The 22,984-nt window shown below is 40.4% G+C and overlaps 1 protein-coding gene across 1 annotated transcript in view; it reads right to left on the bottom strand.

Moving 5' to 3' along the window:
* The window catches only part of LOC149303349 (small ribosomal subunit protein uS5m-like), a 57,019-nt gene extending 52,102 nt beyond the window's left edge, over window positions 1–4,917 (bottom strand). The window contains exon 1 of the mRNA XM_089481631.1: window positions 4,878–4,917. Coding sequence (XP_089337757.1) covers window positions 4,878–4,917 — 40 coding nt within the window. The remainder of the gene's footprint in view (window positions 1–4,877) is intronic.
* Between the last annotated feature and the right edge of the window lie 18,067 nt (window positions 4,918–22,984).

The raw sequence follows: 22,984 nt of genomic DNA on the forward strand, positions 1-22,984 counted from the left end.
GCTCCTTGGTGTTTTACCAAGTTGCTCAAACCGGTTATAGCCCTTCTGCGTTCCCGAGGTGTTCGTCTGATCATCTATTTGGACGACATGCTCATTATGGCCCAAGACATGGTGATACTGAAAACTCATGTCCAATGGACATTGGAGTTGCTACAGAATCTCGGATTCCTCATAAACAGAGAGAAATCCCATCTAGCCCCATCCAAACAGCTCGAGTTCTTAGGTTTCGTCAACGATTCCACTCAGGGTCTGCTCAGCCTTCCAGCCTCCAAGATGCATTCTATCAAAAAGGACATCTGCAAAGTTCTCCGCCTGCGTTCGATTTCCATACGCCATCTGGCCCGCATAATCGGCCTATTATCAGCCTCTATCCAGGCCATCTTCCCTGCCCCACTCCATTACAGAGCTCGTCAATGTCTCAAGATCAGTCATCTTCGTCAGGGGGCATCCTATGCGGATTTCATCGATTTGGACACAGAAACGATAGCCGAACTACGATGGTGGCTGGCCAATATGACGGCCTGGAACGGCAAGGCAATTTTCGGTCTCACACCAGAACTATCCATCGAGTCGGACACCAGCCTACATGGTTGGGATGTGAGATGCGGGGAGACATCCACGGGGGGCCCTTGGTCTCAGACAGAGTCGGGCCTGCACATCAACTGTCTAGAACTCCTTGCAGGGTCTTTCGCCATCAAGAGTTTTTCCAAGACCTGCATCAATACCTGCATCCGGTTACGCATGGACAATGTATCTGTGGTACGATACATAAATCATTTGGGGGGTACTCAGTCAGCAGTTTTGGCAGACCTGGCCAAAGATCACTGGTCGTTTTGTCTAGAGCGCAACATTATGGTCCAGGCGGAGTACATTCCTGGATTGTCCAACACGGTGGCAGACTGGAATTCTCGCTATCTATCGGATGCCAGCGACTGGACCCTATCGAGACCAGTTTTCTCATCTATTATGGAGCTATGGGGTCCGCTTCACATAGACTTATTCGCCTCTCGGCTGAACTCACGTCTCCCTCTTTTTTTACAGTTGGTGACCGGATCCAGACGCCCTGGCAGTAGACACTTTCCTTCAAGATTGGTCCGGGGGTCGTCACTACGCCTTTCCCCCCTTCGCGATGATTTCCAGGACGCTCCTCCAGATACGACGTCAACGAGCGACAGTAGTAATTATAGTGTCATTCTGGACGTCCCAACCATGGTTTCCCAGTCTTCTGGATCTCGTTGTGGCGGTCCCTCCGGTGTTACACTCAACATCCCCATTGCTTCTGGACCTGTACGGAGCCCCACATCCCCTTATTCAGGAAGGCAGTCTTTCGCTTCTGGCATGTTTGGTTTCCGGGGTTCCTGGCAGATCCCTGGCATTTCGAACTCAGCTCAGCAGCTCTTGGCAAGAGCTTGGGAACCAGGCACTCACAGATCTTACCGTGCAGCCTGGCAGGCTTGGGCTTCTTGGTGCTTGGAACGGGCTTTGGATCCCTTTTCAGCCCCTGTAACCTATGTCATCCTTTTTCTATCGTCTCTCTTTGACAGCGGTCGCGCCTACAGGACCATTAATCTTTACTGCTCTGCCATCTCCGCAGCTCATTTTCGTTTTGATGGTGTCCCAGTAGGTAAACACGCTGTAATCTGTCGTTTACTCAAGGGGATTAGGCAATCTCGACCTCCTACGCCTAAATATTCATCCACCTGGGATGTTAACGTTGTTTTGAACCTGTTTTTATCGTGGCCCCCGAATTCTGATCTGTCGTTGAGACATTTATCAGCGAAATTGGCCATGTTGCTCTGCCTTATTTCGTGTAAGCGGGTTTCTGACGTACGTGCTCTGGACTGGAACGCCAGATCTTTCATCCCGGAGGGTGTTAGATTTGACATTTCCCGCCGTACTAAGACATTAGATCTGTGACTTACCCAGTGTTCCCGACCAATCCTGTCTTGTGTCCGGTTCAATGTCTTCGAGCATATGAAGATCGCACTTCTCAATTCCGACAGATGGATTCTCCGCAGCTATTTTTGTCCTTCAGGCACCCTCACCTTCCTATATCCTCGACTATGTTATCCCGTTGGATTAAATGGGTTATGGGCCTGGCTGGCCTGAACACCTCCAGGTTTGGTGCTCACTCCACCAGGAGTGTGGCAGCATCCAAGACAATGGCATTGGGTGGTCGACTGGAGGATATTCTTCGGTCAGCGGATTGGTCTCGGGAATCCACTTTTAAAGAATTTTATTTTAAAGCCTATCGAACATCTTTTTTCTGCCGTTGTTTCTCAGCTTTAAACTTGCACAATATGAGCCTCCGTGTCTTGATATAAAATTATTAGATTTTACTAAAACATGATGTAAACACATGATTTTATGAAAGACACGGAGGCGAATATTGTCCCGCCTCTTATTTCGATCGCACTCTGCGTCTTCATTTGTTTCCCTCGCGTTATTTGCAGTTTTCCCCCACATTGCTGTCTTTCGAGTGGTCCGCCGGATCCGCGGAGTACAGGTTTGGTGTTATCCTTTTTTCTCTGCTTTGTTGATGTATTTATCTTTATGGGTTTATTGTTTCTTTTGCTTTGCCCATCTCTGAAGCTCATAACTTTAATGTTTTAACTTGGAAGCATCCTTGATAGTGATGTTTCTAGCTACAATACTCTGAACTAATTCGTTCCATTTCTTCTGCCTTTTTCTTCTGTTATTCCAGGTTAATTCTTCTGGCTTTTTCTTCCGCCTGTGGTTCCGGTTTGGAGACGTGTTTCTGTTCCCTGGAGTGTTGATGGTTTTGCAGTTACCTTGAGCTCTTCCGCATTGGGTTCAGCCAGTTGTTCCTGTTCTACGGAGCAAGTTTTGTGCCGCACAAAGAAAGAGGAAGATGGTGGACTGTGCTACTCCTTTTTTATTGTTATGATTACAGTGTGGGAGGGGTCATGTATACTCTCCTGTCTATTGGTTTTTTACTATTAAATGTTGTTTTTTCTTTGCTGCTATTGGGAGTAAAGAAAGGGTTAATGCACAATATTCGCCTCCGTGTCTTTCATAAAATCATGACTTTCCGTCATGTTTTAGTAAAATCTAATAATTATAATCACAGGTGATACAGAAAAATCTTGTAACATTGAGCTACTGAACGTTAAATATTTAGACAGAAAGATATATACTGCATTCATTTAAAATGTATTACAAATGTTTCTTAAATTGCTCACACAAGAAAAAGCTTGTCCATATTTAACGTTGTTGGAAATACACATTTTATGCTCTTTAGAGCCCATTTTGTTTATGCCATGTTTCTGAATATTTCTCATTCAAGAACCCTTCAAATGCTCCCTGATAAACATACCACTCAATACAGTTAAAAAGTCGGTAAAGTTAGCTCTCTCTCTTTTCTCTCCCTTTTTTTTTTTTTTTCTCTTCTCTCTCTTTCTTTCTCTTCTCTCCCCCTCTCTTTTTTTTTTTTTTTCCAGTACTTCTCTTTGGTCTCCTGGCTTTATCTCTTCTTTTCTCTGAATTTCTTTCTGGGGATGATTTTCGATGCTTACACCTGCTCCAGACTCACCGGTGCTGACATACTGTGCGCTCACTGCGTGCCTTTCTGGGCCCTTGTCACCTGGGTGTCGTGGCACAGGCCTATTATTGTGGTACTACCTGTTTACATTATCTCCTGTACTGTGATCATCTGAGTTGTCGTGATATGTACACTGTACCTATGATGTGGTGTTTTGTCTGTATTTGCGCCCCTCTGGAAGTCATCTTTTCTATCGACAAAATAAAAATTACTTTACAAAAACAAAACAAAAAAGTCGGTAAAGTTTACGTGTGTGTGTAACCTTTACCTTTAATAAAGCAAGTATGAATAACAATTGAGACATCTGGAAAAAAAATATTATATTGTGTGGTGTGCTATAGTTCACGTCTTTGGAGTTCACGTGCATGCCTCTACTTTGGGGAATAGCAAGCAAAGAAAACTAGGTACATCATAGTCAAATCATAGGCTAAATGTATGATTAACGCCTTAGGGATGCAATAGTAATAGTACAGGATGCAGGGCACGCTGTGCTATTTCACATAAGCAGGGTGATCTCTCTGCCGCTGCTAAAAACGTAAAAATAAAACTACCACTGAGGTTCCTTAAATTATCCTCTAGTTAGGAAAGTGATTTCTACAGTCTACAAAGCCATAAAGGAGATCTACAAAGCCTTAAAGAAGATCTCCAATCATGTTGCAATGCAAAAAACCAAACACCCCCCCCCCCCCAAAAAAAATCAAACTGGGTTCTTTCTTTGCAGTGGCACTCATGGATTCCTTTTTTGCAGCGGCACCTATCTAGTGGAAGAAAACCTAAGTAAGATCGCTAAAGGTTGTGTGGAAAAAGCCAACTCTTCCTGCCGTAGAAGCTCTTCATGATGTACAGTGACGTGCAAAAGCTGAAACACAACTCTCCCCTTTGTGACTAAACCCCTATGAGTCAATTACCTTAATTTTCTGTTCTCAATTGACTACCTAGAGGAGTCCATGGCTAGTCTGTGTACGCACAACACCCTGAAAGGTTTGAAGAGTTAGAAGATTTACTAAACTTTTGAACTGCGATTGAACTAATGAGTGAATTAAGCCTGGAGTCCTCACAACAAAGCAGCACTAGAGGAACACAAACTTGTACATTCTACATGTCAATCTATCAAATTGAGAAAAATAAAAATAATTGTTCACCAACGTTTGCAGGAATATGTCATTTACATTTGTTTGCTTGCTGAAGTGTGTTAACTTTTCACTCAGAAAATAATAAAGGCATGTCATTTGGCCAACGGTGTTAAAACGTTTGCAAAACAATTTTTTAAAATTCAATTTATGACCAATATGAAAGGAAAAAAAATCATACTCACACTTGTTGAAGAAGCTGCTATTTCTTACTTGCTGAACCATACCGCTCTGAGGAACTGACACGTAATCATGCACTTGACAAACTCTGGCCAGGTTGTTATATTGGCAGCCATTTCTTACTGCAGGTGCGGAGATCCCACCTAAAACAATACATGCAGAACAAAGTGTCAGCAGGGTATTCGCTAAATGTAACATCCCACAGAACATTTAACCTGCAGGACTGAAACCAACTTAGGAAGCATTTCAAAATTCATAAGTCATAAAAAGGGCTACTTTATTACAGTGTAAGCAGAATCACAAAATTTGTTACACACAATTTACTTAACAGAACTGACACGCACCCCTGAACTTCTCCCAGCCTTTCTGGGAGTTTGAGTTTCTAAAGGAAACATGTAAAATCCTGCAAACCAACAGAGAAAAAAAAATGGTGTCGCTTAGCATGACCTCGGCCGGATTTCGCCGTCTACCGGCTTTCACCCTCTACCACCACAAGCAGCTTTGGTGCCAACTGTTTATTATTAATGTTGTTTGGAAACAATGTTTAGAGTAGGAAGCAGTCATTAGTTATTGTGTGGCGAGTGACCTGTTAATTCATACATTAAGTAAAATGTGTGTGGGGAAAAAATGCAAACAAAATGACTACCGCAAAGTTTGACAAAGACTGGTGGCAGAATTAGTGCATGGAAATGGTTAAAATACTAGCATTTGAAATATCGTGGGGTAAATTGCATTGGCTGGCTTCAAAGATTCCCGAAATGGCACATCGGGGGGGGGGGGGCAATAATTACCAGATTTGGAAAACATGGTTTTGAAATAGCAAAACGCTACTTGTACTTATTGCCCCATAACGTGCAGAAAAAAGTAAAAAAAAACAAACCCATAGAAACATTGGGTATTTCTAAACTCAGGACAAATAGTAGAATCTATCTAGCAGGTTTTTTCATTAGCTCTTATAGCTGAGTAAAAGATTTTTCAAGTGCAAGTCAGAAAAAGGGCTTTTTTTCCCCCCACAGTAAATATGATACAATCAAAATGATGGCATCTAAAGAAAAGTCACGAAGGGTACAAAACATTAAAAGCATATTTGAATTAGGGCATCAATATGAACCAACAAAATACCACTACATAATGAAAATCCACCTTCAATAATAATAATAATAATAATAGAAATAATCAATATTGAAAACGCGCTCCTAATGCATAGCAGCTAGCTCTTCAGTATTCCTCCAAAACGGTTAGCAATCCAAAAAGGAAACAAAGGGCACTTATAAGTACATATATTGTAATATTTATTATGAAGCCTTGATGTCCTTTTAATTTCTGCAACTCTTAAAAGGACTGTAATAAACACAATCTAGATTATTTCTGACAAAAATCAAATATAAATCTCAGTTTACTTTCTAGCATAAACTATGTTCTTGTGTGGCATGATAGTTTCGATTAATTGAATTTTGCAAGAAACATCTACTGGGCCATGTCCAAAGTTTTCATGTCACAATTTAATAGGTTTAAGAAGTCTCATGTTAATGAAAATATTTAACATTTGCCTTTCAAATTAATTATGTAACTTTACAGTAATCCTCCAGATGTCAGTCCATGAACACTATGCTCTGTGAGAAAAGGTCCACATTGTAATGGTGCATTGTGTTCCAACAGTTGGCATCTCAAGAGAAGGAGGCTAAATCAAAGCACAATCTACGCAGCTGAAGGAGCTCAACTATTAACTATGAGGGCTAAAATGTTATCTAGCAATCTAGCAGCAAAATCATCACTGCGTATCAGGAAACATTTGGCAGTATACCCATCAGTCAAGCCTAACCTTAACATAAGCAGCTTTACTTTATGTCTTCACTCGCCGGTAATAAGATTGCTGGTGTAGCGTCTCACTGGTTGCCACACGGCATTTAGAAGTGACCTGGAGGAGGCCTGCAGATCTTTTAGGCTAAACTTTAATAAGAATGAATAAAGCTTATGCTGTATACTTGGTATGGTCCCTTTTGATGAGTTATCTCTTTAGGTAGTGCCAGCTGCATTTGCAGATTTCAGGAGTATTCTTGGGAACAGAAATTATTTTGTGAGCTGGTGTTGTTAGTAAACTACATTTTCCTTTGATGCACAAAATGAAATAACTCACACAGATTTCCAGAGGCATATTTGCCAAGTGTTAGTGAAGTGCTTGGGAATGTGTTACATGCTGGGTGACCACACAAAAGAACCAATAAAATGGAAAAGAAAAACGATAGAATTATACAGATATTCTAATATCTTACTGTTAATACGGAACCTGGACAACACCAATAACGCAACCACTATGCAGAGACGTATTCACAGCACGAAGAGTACAGGCAATAAGTCCAATAAATCATCGAGGTCAGGAAACAAAGCCGAGGTCTGATACACGATGAAGGCAAACGGATAAAGAGTTCAGAAACACGAGCACCCAGAGCAACATACAGAGACTCTGAACGGGCACTGCACTAATGGGACAGAAGGTTAAAAAAAGGATAAGGGTGGGAAGACACAAACAAGCAACCAATAGGGACTGACGTCATCGCGTCCGGCGCACACAAGTAGTGTCGGCGCGAATTGTAAACAAACACACAAAAATATTGCATCTGGGAGATGCCCGGGGTGGTCGAGCAGCGCAAACGAGTCACAGCAACTCGCTCATTACTCCGCGAGTGCCACCGACCCTTCGCGGCTCGCTCATTGTCGGAAGCGGGTCATGCGTGTGCAACGGCGGATCGCATGTCTATCTGTGTACGCTGTACAGTACACTGGGAGGCCGAGCGTGTGTCACCGCGCGAGCTCCGCCCACCAGTGGCAGAGCGGCGAGGGACCGCGGCGGACACGGTAGGTACAACACTAGGTTATTCAACAACCACACCGCTGTATCCAAAAAAAAAAAAAAAAAAGTAGTGATAATATTAAGGGGAAAAAGTAACTTTCCAAAATATCTCGGATTACACCTACACGTAACATTAATGTGTGTCCTTCCTTTTCACTTATGCTGAAATACAAAAAGTACCTGTTTGCGCTGTATAAGGGAGCTACTATCAAGGTATAAGTAACCTCTAACGCACAAGCACGTTAAAACAATATAACTAGCGCATCAGGATATGTCGTCATATCCTGCAGCATCGGGCAAGTAAATTACGGAACCGCGATGAATTGGCACAGTTCTCCAAAGCGCTAGTGGGTCGACTGGGAAGATCAGTGATCTTTTAACTGGCCCGGTTAACAGTGGTGCTATAGTGAGCCTGATTGCTCAAGAGGGCGATTAGCTCCCAGAGGAGCTGCCAGCCCCCTGGACCTGCCACCACTGGTCAGACCTAGAACGTATGAATCTTAAAAAATAAAGATAATAGTAATACATGTTATAGATGGTGACTCAATAATGATGTCTATCTTAGACAGTGCCCCTTTAAGGAAAATATATACAAACTGTTATTATAAAATCTACCCTCAGCCTAACCTTCATCAAAATACCGGTTTCAGCTGTGGTGTTAAAACTATTTCTGTAAAAGGGTTAAAGTTGCCCTACGTAAAGAAAATCATAAACACTGGTTGATTTGTTTTTCTGTACAGCTTGTCAAACTACAGCCAGATATTAGGCTTAAAAGCTTTTTTTTCTTCTTCTTCACAATACATCCCATCAACTTAGAGTACAGGTTACAAGAATGTAAACAGTTTGAAGCCAAAATGCACAATGGTTATTCCCGGATAAAAATCTTATTTCTATAACTTTACGGTGAGAACATACAATGCTCTTTTGTTTCCATTCTGTTCAAATTGGTGAATTTGCAAACTAAAACTGTTAGTCTACCACCTAGTTCATTGCAGCAAATGGGGAGCTCTTCAGTGTATTATGCTTAGCAGTATGTTGGTGCTCTATGGTGACTACAATATAAAAACAATTCATCAAAACACATGAGTAAAATCAAGAGGTACAATGAAGAATTCTGAACTTTTTTTTTTGTTTTTTTTTAAATGGTGTTTGGTGAATTAATCTGAAATCTCCAAGCTTTATGGATCAGTACAGGCTGATTTAGTTTGTCCTTGAAAGAAAAAAGTATTTTTATTTTAATAAAAACTACAGCAATAGTGAACATCCCAGAACTAAAGAAAAAAAAAACCAAATTGTTCATTTACTTTCCGAAGCTAAAGCCTGCAAAAATGCCGGCCAGAAGCAGAGGTTGCCTACGCACATAGCGCAGACGCTCACCGGCTGCCCCTGCTAGACCCCAAGGAGTCTGGGGCACGGGCGGCATATCAAGGGCACAGTGGTATATAGGGGGTTATAAGGCATACATGGGGGGGCACAGTGGAATATAGGGGGTATAAGGCATATCAGGGGGCAGAGTGGCAAATTTGTGGGGGGGGCATGTGGCATATCTGGGAGGCAGTGTTGCAAGCCTGGGCTCAAATGTGCATAACTGGGGGGGGGGCAGGTTGGGTGAAAAAAAACCCCCAAGAAATGCATTTTTCTCATAAGGCTGTATATTCATGCAATATTTACATTTATGGTAAATTCCAAAAATACTAAATTATCCAAGTTGAGATAACATCCAGATTATGAAAAAAACCAAGAGATTGAAGATGAAGACGGGCAAGTGTTTAACCACTTTAGTTAATGAACATTGATGTTTAAGTCAATACAAGAATATGTATGCTATATGTTGTTCTTTTAGTTAAATTAACCAATTTAAGTAATTCTTGAAATATGAGTGATTAACCTATTAAACTAAAATCAGTTCTGATATAGCTGCTTTACTAACCTGACAGGTAATTATTCTACATATAAAATCTGCATGTGGTTGCAAATGTTAAAAGATTGTAACTACCGGCAGGAATCAGTCTTTACATATTGAAATTGAGTCTTACTGACTAGCAATTTAAATCAAGATTCTACCAGTCTGTCCTATAATGTTTATACCCTGCATCTCCCTTCAAAGTCAGAGGTCAATAAACATACCTGAAATTAACACTGTAGTAAAGTGTTACAGGAAACATTCAATTTCACTATAACATTTTAACAAGGTACAATCAGATCTTCACACTTGTTCAGAACATGTGCACTGCAGCATGAAATTATTACTGAACGGAAATCTAAGACATTCTAACTAAAAAACTTTTTGTTATATAAAAAAAACCTAATTAGAATTCTAACATCAAATAATCCAATTTTGTATAATTCTGTCCTTACAAAATGCTAATTAACTTCAAAACCATTTGAAGGACTTTTATGTTCTCCGGTAATCAAACCAAACAACCTATTTGTATCAACAGATTTGTAACTTGAACCATTCATACAAAGTCTCTGGCAGTAGAAAAAAATATATATTTTATATATTTTTCTTTGTCTTGGAAAAGCATTATCTTTCCTCTCTCACACTAATTAAATATTTCTACTAAAATAGTATTTAATAAACAGGAAGCTTAATTTACATAACAGACTAACGCTACCTTAACCAGAAAGTTGATTAATATAAGAAGTATATACTCATGAAGAGATTGTATCTACAAATAATCCTAGTATCGTTCTCCCTTCTAACTATAGAGAGGTGTTTACTTTCATTGATTTTTCAATAAATACGATAAAAAGATGTACCGTTAGTGACTTAAGTCCTCATCATCTAGATGCAGCTGATTTTTCTAGAGAACATGTTCACGGCAAATACAGTAAATTAAAGGTCGTAGGGATTAGAAATGTTCTTGCTCACGGAGGTTTTTTTCTTTTTCTACAAAGTCCCTTTGGAGTTTGAAGTAAGTTAGGAAACGTGTTCTGGGAGCTAAAACCTTTATATTTATTTATTATACACATAACTTTCACGGTAAGAAAAAAGCTGTTGCTGAACAAATAAATATAACACAAAGGTTTGTTGATAATTCAATGCCTAGTGTAAGTTTGGAATCTTTGGGATCTATAAACTAAAGGTAGCGCCAAGAGGAGTGTTTGGGGAAAAAACTGTGGTTTCAGGAAGGGTAGGATTAGGGTGATCACCACACCAGGAGGAAGACACAAGGCAGAGATAAAGATATCTAAATGGATGATGTGATGTGTCCTCTGCACAGATCACCAGATGGTCTCTGCACTCCTCCAGACGTGCAAGGAATTGGCCAGAACTTCAGGCAAAGGTCAACCGCAGAAAGTCATGCTTCTGACCTGCTGCCCTTCACCATTGCTTCAGACTTCATCTAAGTCCTTGAGGTCTAGTTTGGCAGAAAGGACATGGCCCTGAAGAGCTGGGAGGGAAGGCTAAATAAAAGACAAAAATTGATTGGACTGTGAAGTCTCGGAGACCTTAAAATCTAGGGAAAAGTTCTGGTTTTGCACAACAAGATCCTTCCAGGGCTCCAGTGTGTGACTCTTGACTGTACGCACGTTATGCCTGTATATACTTGGTGAAGCTGTTGATGTTTCCGTTCTGTGCTGTGTAGCATTATATCTTGAATATAAAATGTATGTCTTGCTTATGAATAAACTGAATGTAGTCCCTCTACTCCTTGTACACAACTCCATCCCCCCCCCTTTCCCACACAAAACACTACCTGGTAGCACTGGCAGTTCCTCCAAAACTAAGCAGTTCATCCAGACTCTCGCACCTGCACTGATTAAACCTTTAACCCAAGCCATGCCCAGCAATTCCCAGTGACAAGCTAGTTATATGTATAGAGATCTATCTTTTCTCCTGTATAATTATTTTATTGCTCACAGGGAATTAAAGTTTGATAATTGATTGTAGTATCTAATGCTAATTTGTTAGTTGGAACCTCTCAATGGACATTTGTCACCTTTGGTAGTATAGCTTTATTTAATCTAGCCTATAATTGTTTCTTATTCACAAAACGTGTCAGGTGTGTGAGCCTTGGACAAAGCGGTGGTTTAGTGGTATGCTTTATTTCTGTAATAGTTTTAATTTGGATTTTTATGAACAATGAACCATTAAACCTGATCCTGACTGCACCCTACTGAAATGGATGTACACCACAGGCCAGGGTGCTCACATCCCCCCAAAAAAGGCTGTGAACCACATAACTTTTCTATTAACCCCTTCGAGACAAAGGCTGATTTTACTTTTTGTACCCTTTGTGACAATGGCCTTTTTAACATTTCTGCGCTGCTTGTGTTTAGCTGTAATTTTCTTCTTTCCCGTTTACTGAACCCACACACATTAGATATTGTTTTTTTCAGGACAAGAAGGGCTTTCTTTAGATGACATTGTTTTGATTGTATCATATTATTTACTATTAAAAAAATTATAAAATATGGTGAAAAATTTAGAAAAAAATGACTGTTTCTAACTTTTAGTTGAAAAATCTTTTACTCATCTATAAAAGGTAATGAAAAAACCTGCTAAATAGATTCTACTATTTGTCCTGAGTTTAGAAATACCCAATGTTTTTATGTTTTTTTGCTTTTTTCTACCCATTATGGGGCAATAAGTACAGGTAGCGTTTTGCTATTTCAAAGCCATTTTTTCCAAATCTGGTAATTCTTCCCCCCATGTGCCATTTCGGGTATCTTTGAACCCGGCCAATGCAATTTACCCCATCAAGTCATATATTTTTGAAAACTAGACAGCCCAGGGTATTCCAAATGCTAGTATTTTAACTCTTTCCATGCACCATATCTACCACCAGTCTTTGTCAAACTTTATGGTAGTCATTTTTTTGCATTTGTTTTGTCATACACATTTTACTTCAGGTATGAATTAAAATGTTCTAGTTTATGTCACTATCACAAAACACCCCAATATGTGTTCAGCAACATCTCCTGAGCGCAGCGATACCCCACATGAATGATTTTGCCTGGCTGTTTGGGGGCAAAAGGGCCACATTTGGGGCATGCGCATTTTTCAATGTTGAACTTTGGCATTTGGGGATCCACTGCCCATGCCCTATTTGGTACATCTTTGAGCCGGGCCATTTCAGTGTGCCCAATAAACCCATATATTTTTGAAAACTAGACACCCCAGGGTATTTCAAATGCTAGTATTTTAACTCTTTCCATGCACCATATCTACCACCAGTCTTTGTCAAACTTTGTGGTAGTCATTTTTTTGCATTTGGTTTTCCACACACATTTTAATTCAGGCATGAATTAAAATGTTCTCGTGTATGTCACTATCACAAAACACCCCAATATGTGTTCAGCAACATCTCCTGAGTACAGCGATACCTCACATGAATGATTTTGCCTGGCTGTTTTGGGGCAAAAGGGCCACATTTGGGGCATGCGCTTTTTTCAATGTTGAACTTTGGCATTTGGGATCCACTGCCCATGCCCTATTTGGTACATCTTTGAGCCGGGCCATTTCAGTGTGCCCAACAAAACCATATATTTTTCAAAACTAGACACCCCAGGGTATTTTAAATGCTGGTATTTTAACTCTTTGCATGCACATATTTTACCACCAGCATTTTTTCAAAGTTTGCAGTAATATTTTTGTGTGTGTATTTTTCCCACACACACCTACTTTATGTATGAATTTACAGCTCCTGGTATATGCCGCTGTCACACAACACCCCATAATGTGTTCAGCAACATCTCCTGAGTGCAGTGATACCCCACATGCATGGGTGTGTCATTTTTTGGGGGAACTAAAAGGCCACATTTGGTACGTGTGCATTTTTCTAATTGGAAATTAGATGTGTGGCCATCCTTCCCCCCGTGTTAATTGGGACGTTGTTGAACCTGGCCCATTCAATTTACCCCATCAAATCATACATTTTTTAAAAGTAGACACCCCACGGGCATTTAATATGCCAGTATTTTAACTCTTTCCATGCGAGAATTGTTTTAAGCTAATATGCTAATTTTAGGACTTGCTCACAAAAATATATTTTTTATATATATATATTTTTTTTTTTTATTTTTTTTTAAAAAAAATTTAACATTTTTTTTCAACTTGGAGGTTCCCCTGATAGTGACATCAGTGGGAAATGATTTTTACATTTTACTGTTTTTTTACTATTTTTTTCTAATTATTATTAATTTTATTTTATTTTTTAATTTATTTTTACTAATCACACTGTGATTAGAAAGCTGGGCTCCATTGACTTGCATGGTGAATGCAGTACCTGTATTCAACCTGCAAGTGGAGCCAAAGTTCTCTAGATGGTCTGGACCATCTAGCGATCTTTTAAAATTTGTGGTTCCTGTTACACGACGGCGGCCATCTTCCTTGATGGCGAAGATTGCCGGCAGCTGCGGCTGTGACCGCTCTCCGGAGCGGTCACAGCCCATCAAAAGGTTAGTGTTTGGTGTCGCTGGATGCCTCCTGATCGAGGCATTCCAGCGACACCATTTAAGTTTAGGAGGCGATCGTCGATCGCCTCCTAAACGCTTTTAAAACGGGCGTCCGCCGCCATACAAAGTATGGCGGATGTTGACGCCCCGTGGAGGGGCCAGAGATGGCCCCTTCGTGCCGATCGCGGCGTTGCTGAATGCCTCGAGGTCGAGGCATTCAGCAACGCTTTTTGGGTGCAGAAAGCGATAGTAGATCGCTTTCTGCACCCGTTTAAAGACGTGCCGGTCCTGGCACGTCAATTGTCGTAAAGCACATGCTTTTCCGTGCCGTGCCAGGACCGGCAATTGTCATTAAGGGGTTAAACATAATACAGAATACAAGAACAAATGAAAATCGCCAAAATATAGCTGCTTCACATTAAAGTATTGACATATTTGCGCATTTAAACATTTGGCAACTACGAATACATATCTCAAAAGAATGTGCCAAAGTGTAACTGTGGGAACTGGTAATGGTGTCTTTTTTTTTTTTTTTTAGCCCGCTAGAAAAGTTGGGCTGGTGTTATGCCCAGCAAATGCAGTGAGATTTCTTTACTCATTCATGAATTACGTGGGGGCTGCTTCAGGTTTCCTGCAGTTATTATTATTATTATCATCCTTTATTTATATAGCGCCAACAGTTTCCGCAGCGCTTAATACAATACATAAATTCAAGGGATATGACAAGACAATAATTGACAGACTAAGACAAACCGATACATTTGGTGGAGAGAGCCCGGCTCGCAAGCTTACAATCTAGAGGGAATGGGGTGACAAACATAAGGCACAGAGAAAGGTGAGAGGTAGTGTGGGGGTTGTATCGATGACAAGGAAGTTCTAGCTGCTAAGATGGTGCGGCTTCTCTGAAGAAGTGGGTTTTTAGATGTTTCTTGAATGTTGGGAGGGAGGGAGAATGCTGAAGGTTCCTTGGGAGTAGATTCCAGAGATATGGGGCGGCTCGAGTGAAATCTTGTAGACGGGAAAAGGAAGAGGTGATGAGTGAGGAGGAGAGCCTTAGCCCATGGGAGGAACGTAGGGATCGAGTAGGAGAGTATTTGCAGTAGAAGATTATCAGGATTGCCCCTTCGGTACACATGCTGAAGTAGGGAAAATCATCTCAACTAACACTGTCAACATTTTGTGTCCCGACACCGAGCAACACAACTTATGTTATATCAATATGCAAAGCCTGGAGGAAAGAAGAGAGGGGGATGCGATAGAAAGTTAAATATTTTAAGGGAGAAAAGTTTATTTCAGAGGATAAATATTAAAACTAGAGGGTCAGAAGTTTACATGTAACATAAGGCACTTTTATTTAATTAGAGGGTGGCAGATAAACAGGGCAGCCCACCATCAGAAGTAGTAGAGGCTAATATAATTAGGAAATATAAACATGCATCGGATGGACACGAAGCGACCCTGAATCTAAGACACCACCAAGAACTGATTAATGTCTGAATCCTTACATCTAGAAAAACGGCATACCAGATGGGATGAACGGTTCGAATTCTATTTGAGCTGCTATAAGACATGCAGGTTTGCCCATGCATTGCCCTTTTGCTCCATTAAGGCACTGCACCTGTGTATTTCCCTGAAGCCCCATACAGGCCAAGTTCTTGGGACTGGATCCATGAATATTATTTTTTATTTAACAAATATCTCCTGCAGTTTATGGTTTTCCGACTCTGCTTATAGCTGTTGTATTAAGGGGACACTCACATATAGACGATTATAAATTTGTTAGTTAAATTACGATTTACCAAGCTCCTTTGACTTGTACATGGTGACCCCTATTCTTTACATTAGCTCTGATAGATTAGGCATTATTTCCATTAACTTCAGTTGTTCTCAGATTTCTTGTTAGAAGAACGGATGACAATCACAGAATAATAAGATGGGAAAGTAAACCATCAGCTCGAATTACCACAGCGGTCTCATTTTAATTGATATTATTAAATTGAATGGCGGTGCATGATGTGTCAGAGAATTCATTCAGCATACTGACAGGTCGCAGGGAACGTCTGTTAACAAAAGGGGTGCCGCCATAATAACACCAAATATTTGAAACTTACATATAAAAATGCAGGAATGGACATTAGATATAACTGCAAACAGAGACCGCTCACCTCTGTATGCAATGCGGAGGACACTACTGCACCATCTCAACGCCGCCATTTCTGCACGGAGCTGCCTTGTGGTTGCCTGTTTCAACCTTATGTATATAAATGTTTACATGTTATACAATTTTCCCGGGTAAAAAAAAACCATACAGCGTATGCAACTAATTGACTTTATACAACGTTGACTAAGCTAAAATGCGAAATTAATTGGATTTAGGCACTGAGAAAGGGTACTTTCCGTGGGGTCCTTTCAGTCTAAGGACCCTTGAGTACTGTCAGAAACAAGCATGGACCCAGTAAAAGTTAAGCTGAAGCTAGGACCGTGTGGAGGAAAGCCGGAAGACACGTGAAGCGTGTGGCAGCCATCTTTGAAAAGGGAAAGCGTGATTGTTAAGGACTGTAACGTATAAAATATAACGCCCCAAATGATATCGGACACATACATTTGTGGAGAGCTCGTACGCTTGTTGGTTTGATATAGTTGTCTGTCAGTCTGGAGAGGACGCCTGTAAATGTGTTAGTTACGTTATCCACCTAGTGAATCTACGTAAAAGACGCAGGAGTTGATTATATTGAGAATGGTGTAAACAGGCTTTCAAAAACTTTTTGTAGGGGTTTAATTCTTTTAATAAATAAACTATAATAATATAATAAGTTTAAAAATACGATATGTACTTAAAGATACATTTCCAGATGATGATGCTTTTAAGACAGCTTGTTGCATCTCTTCCCAATAACATTACATTTATTTGTAGAACTCCAGTAGATTCAGTAGCCCTGTTACAACCGGTGGTGCAAACATGAGCAATAGCATTAAAGAAGACAATGTACAATTTGACAATAAGCTTAACGACCTTGGGATGTACTATTTACGTGTTAAGGATTGTGTGCTAGATGACTATGAAGATGTAATAGCGCGTTCGGTTGCCTTTCCCTGCCAGTACACCGTGTTCGGCTGAAGTCACTCTTGTCGACATGAGCCAGAGTCGCTAGGCTGTCACAGGTTACACTTTAAGGCTAGGTTTCCACTTGGGTTTTTGTCCTGCGTTTTTTTCTTGATGAAAAACGCCAGGAAAAATGCCAAGAAAACTGCCACTGCATTTACCTGCGTTTTGGCGTTTTTTCTGGAGTTTTTTCTGGCGTTTTAGCCTTTCTGTGGAAATTGCTTTTTTTGACCTTAGGCAGTTTTTCCAGCCTTTACAAGTTAGAAGTTTCACCCAGCTAAAAGGGATTAAGATAAATGGCAAGTATCTTCCCCCTCCTGATGTCCTTTACTTGGTAGAGTTCTACTTAAACGCCCCGGCGGACCCTTTTGTCTCTTTTCTGTGGTTTGTAAGGCATGCTTTATTCCGAATGTCTGCTCCTCTAGGAAGATTGGCCCCAAATGATGGAGCAAATTGTTTGCTGTTGCTTTCGGCAGGCAGGATCCCGTTGGTTTGTTTGTAATGGCATGTTTGTTCCAAATGGTGTAAAATTCAATATGAACTTTGTTTTGTGTGAAACTGTTTGTTTCCAGCCTATTTCTCGTAGGACACACAGATACTGGGTCCATCCTCTGCATTGTAACTGTGGAAAAAAACGCCATAAAAAACGCCAAGGCAATAAACCCACATGGCTTTTTCATGGCGTTTTTTCTCTCCCATTGACTTCTATTGGAGAAAAACGCCAAGATTTCCTTGCAAAAAACGCCAGAGTGTCAACATGCTGCGATTTTGAAAAACTGCCACAGAGCCCAAAAAAGCAAAAAAACGCCAAAGAGGACTGAAAAAACGCCAAACAGAAAAACGCCAAGTGGATATGGCATTCTGCGATTTCCTATTGAAGAACAGCTAACATCTGGCTGCAGCGTTTTTTCACAAAAAAAACGCCAGGTGGCGCTATTGGCGTTTTTATGGGCGTTTTTAGCAAAAAAACAACCAAGTGGAAACCTAGCCTAATAACAGTAAATGCTAGAACTATTGATTGGGCATTTTAGGTTTGATGTCTAACTTGTGAAAATACGCAAAATTAAATATATATATATATTTTTAAATATATATATATATTTAAATATAAATATTTACTTAAAAAAACAAAACATGTATTCACAATTTTACATGTATAGAAATTATCCAAATCTAGTATAAATGTGGAAAAAAAACCCAACAAAAATGCATTTAATTTACCTGGATTTAAAAAGTACTCTATATTTCTATACAAATTCGTTTTAAGTTTTCCCATTTTTTTTTTTTTAACTACCTAACCCTATTTAATTCTCTAACCAGCCCTCACCACATTATACATAAAAAAATTTGCATATAAAATGTAAAGCTTAGCGTAATGGCATCTATATGGCAAGTGGAATTTATACCCCAAAGAGAAGCCCCAAACAATATTCGGAGCGAGGTCAACCTGATCAAAGCATCCAAAATTTTTATTTGCACTCTGGGGCCTCTAGCAGCCTCAATTAGAGAAAATTTTAATTTTCGAGTCAATATAAGTGCGGGACACCGACTACAAACTTGTATTGTTCTCTGACGATATTTCACTGATTCTGTCCTCGTCTTTTACGTTGTTCCTAATCTATATGAGATTCTTAGGGAATTCTCACAAATATCAAGATACAAAATTAATATCACATCACGGATGATCGACACAATCCACCTGAGCTTTGCGTTCTAGTGACTGTCTAATACTGTTAAAGATTTTGGGGTGAATCTCACATCACACCCTAGAGAATTCTACAAGGCCAATTATCTCCCACTAATTAAGTTTTGATGGCAGACCTGATCCGTTGGAGTGAATTCAGATCTCATGGCTGTAGTTTTGAGAATCCTCTGAGCACTTCCCATAATGGTTCACTTTAATTACATTATTATTATTTACTGTTTTATATAGCACCATCAGATTCTGCAGTGCTGTTCAAAGGATAGACAGGACATAACAATTAGTATAAATCATAACAAGATGACATACATAAACAACAGGTGAGGAGGGCCCTGCTCGATGTAAGAGGGACATTAGAGTTGGCAATATCACATTTTATTTGGAATAACCAAGAAACTTGTCTTGAAGACGAAACATTGTACCTACTTAAACATAGAGGAGATCTCGTAAACTGCATTTGGGGGGCAAGCCTACTCAAGTGGCCCATTGCGCCACCGAATCAGCCCACCATCCATGCCCATCTTTTCCTGATTTTCTAACGCATATTGATATAATAAAGCAAGACAGATATTATTCAAATGTGGTCTAACATAATTCAGTTTTAATAGCAACAAAGCATGTTAAAAAAGCAAAACCTATGGCTTTAACAAATGTAAGCCATGTATGTACAAAATTCACTTCACTGGCTTTGTATATTTGTTTGCATTTAGAGACATGGATAAACAATATTGGTTCTTATTGAAGAAATAGAAGCCTGATCAAACAGTCAGCGAAGACTTCATCAAGGGAGAACTTTCACATATAATTTCCAGTACATCCTGAAACTGGACCTGTTACAGATCTCTCTCCACTGACATGAGTATTAGGGCATCAGGCAGATCTTGTCCCATTGTGGCTCGCAGTTGGGTCTTGATGAGTTTAAGCTTGCTGGATGCTCTCTCACACGGCACTTGTGTAAAAGAAAGGGTCAACAGGTACTCATAGGCAGAATAAATTTTTTTATATGCTGCTGATTTTTAGCAACAAACTGTGACAGCAAAGAAAGGACTGCTTACAAGAACTGCACTTTGATTCCTGTTGTACATAAACCAGTCTGTCAGTAGGTGAAATACGGTCCTCCTCATCATCATCGTGAATTATTTCCACTTTCTTTGTCTCCTCTTCAGAAATTCATTCTCTTGTGGGAGTCTCAATGTAAATGCATGTTGCCCGCAGATAAGAAAATGTATAACATATAGCATCAGGGCATGAAATTAAATATCCCCCCAAGTGGTCTCCATCACAATCAATGTCGAACACCTGTCGTGCGCAGTAGTATGGGAAAGTCTGGAGAAGTCGTAAGTTCCTTCCACCAGAACCACCTATGGTCATTCAGATGGCCTTTCCTTCTTAAGGTCCAGGCAAGGTCCCTCATATAGGGGATAAAGTGCATCCTACTCAGCCAAGCCTGGATTGGGAGAGTATCCCGTCTTTTCCAGAAATGGGGAATAATTACTTTAGCTGCACTGAGGATATGATATGTAACCAAATTTATATATTTGGAAAGAGGAAGGGGGCTATAATGCAAAATAGCAACCTCAGGGGTCAAAACAAAATTCAGGTCCGCAACCTCCTTAAGCACACGGTCCACTATTTCCTAAAAAGGTTTAATAAACAGCAGTCCCATCATATATGTAGAAAAGTACCATTTCCGCTCTCACAACACCAGCATAGCTCAGGTACAGGGCCGGACTGGGACTGAAAAGCAGCCCTGGAAACATTTGGAGACCAGCCCCATATAGTTTATCTCGCGGTCAAGCTCTTATACCTACACGCACCCCTTATACATACCCGAGTCACACTATTTGCCATACAAATAACTATAAAACATTCTTTTTATCACATTATTTGTATTAAAATGCCAGAAAGCAAAACTGTTAAAAGGCCCTAATAAATTAAATACATTAGACATTTTTAGATGAAAAAGTTCAATTTTAAACACTGATCACATTATTCTTCACGATATTCTTTTAAGAAACTTTTATTTCTTTATTAATTAATGTAAACAATTTTTTCATATTTAATAAAAGCTATGATTGAGACATTTTTGTTTTTTTGTTTTTATTTCCTTTCATCTGCCAACCTGCCCCCCCAGTTATGCACATCTGCCCCAGGCTTGCCACTCTGCCCCTTGATATGACTCTGATATGCCTTTTAACCCCCTATATGCCCCTCTGCCTCCAGAAATGCCTATCATGGGAGAGAGTGGCATATAGGGGGGTATAAGGCATTTCTGGAGGCAGAGTGGCATATAGGGGGTTAAAAGGCATATCATGGGGCACTCTGCCTCCAGAAAAGCCTTATGCCACCCTATATGCCACTCTGCCTCCCTGATATGCCTTATACCCTCCTATATGCCACTCTGCTGCATGATATGCATTTTAACCCCCTAATTGCCACTCTGCCTCCAGAAATGCCTTGTAGCCCCTATATGCCACTCTGCCTCCAGAAATACCTTATACCCCATATGCCACTCTGGCATAAAAGGCATATCATGGGACAGAGTGGCATATAGGGGGGCATAAGGCTTTTACATAAAAACGATTATACAGTTTGTTTAAAAAAATAAGTTAATTTACTGACCTTCTACTTCTTCCACTTTGGGGCTTTTTCATCTTGACCTCCGTCCTCTGGTAGCTGCAGGCCGCTGTTTTCTATGTTGACAGGATGTCAGTGACAGGACATCCGGTGCTCCAGCAGTCTGAGTGCGAGGGGGCGGAGCTTTCACCCCTCACACTGCTCCCATCACTATGCGGCCATCAGATTAATGGAAATTTAATCGAAACGGCCGATGCGTGCTGACACCGCCGGCCGGAGCTACTTTAATTCTTTTTCCGGTCTGGCTTGCCATATTAAATAAAAAATAAAAAAAGATTTAAAGTAGCGCCGGTCGGCCGCATCAGCACGCAGTGGCCGTTTAGATTAGATTTCAGGCGGCCTGGGGAGCAATTGTCCCCCTGCCCAGCCCGCCCCTGGTGCCAGAGGAGGCTTCCAATCCCGCTCGCAGCAGCTGTTTTCAATGTTAGTTTGCCGGCTGCCCAGCCCACCGGAAAATTTCCCGATATCCCGGTGGGCCAGTCCGGCCCTGGTCAGGTGCATGCGGTAGAAATCTATGCAAATCATGAGGGGTTCGATACCACCTGATGAGCAATTTATACGCCGTGTGGAGTCAACCCTGATACTGAATTGTTTTTCTCCAATCTCTGACACAATTAAGTTTTTTATGCATCGAAACTCCTTCAATCGCTGTTTTCTTTTTTCACTGTTCTAAACACATTTTTCCTGATAACTTTGAAGAGGAACATCATACTGCGAAAGAAGTAGGACAAGTTCCAGAAAGTTGTCATGGCTAGTTTCACTGTTATTTAAATTGAACAGTGATTCATTAGTGCCATGGGCACGAAATGGCAATTTTCCAGGCAGTTTCACAATATCAAATATATGATTCAATACCTCAATCTTTTTTAATGTGTCAGTGCTTCTATTCTTTTTCATAGAAAAATAAGCGCTAACTGCATCACGATGGCTTTTTCAACCCTCATGCTTATTTACAGCCTGGTAGCAGTGGCGAAAATTAGAACAACCTGTAGTGAACGAGGAAGAGGAAAAGGCAACGCATGTTCTGCAAAAAAAATTCTTCCAACTTTCGATCCCTATTAGACTTTCTTCGGTAATAAAAGTCAGAAGATTGCTGGTTGTCTGTAAAGGATATTTTTCAACAAAATACATTTTTTCTGCTATGGAACGTGCAGGAGGCAAACTAAAAGGTATTCCTAATGGATCACTAATAACAGACTCCGACATGCCTTCTGGTGTGATACGTTCAAATTCAGGAAGGTCTTCAAAACATCTGGGGAATCCACATGTGCTTGCTCTCTGCATTCGGAAGCCAGCTCCTCCTCAGTCACGTGTATTTCTGCTTGTGTGCTCACCTCCTCTTCGATGAACACAACTGACATGCGTGAAAGACCACTTGGGCCAGCAGAAACATCATCAGTATGAGTTGCTTGGT

Source organism: Sceloporus occidentalis, unplaced genomic scaffold (assembly GCF_023333645.1).
Source record: "Sceloporus occidentalis isolate IW3139 unplaced genomic scaffold, rSceOcc1.0.p SCAF_15, whole genome shotgun sequence".
Taxonomy (NCBI): Eukaryota; Metazoa; Chordata; class Lepidosauria; order Squamata; family Phrynosomatidae; genus Sceloporus; species Sceloporus occidentalis.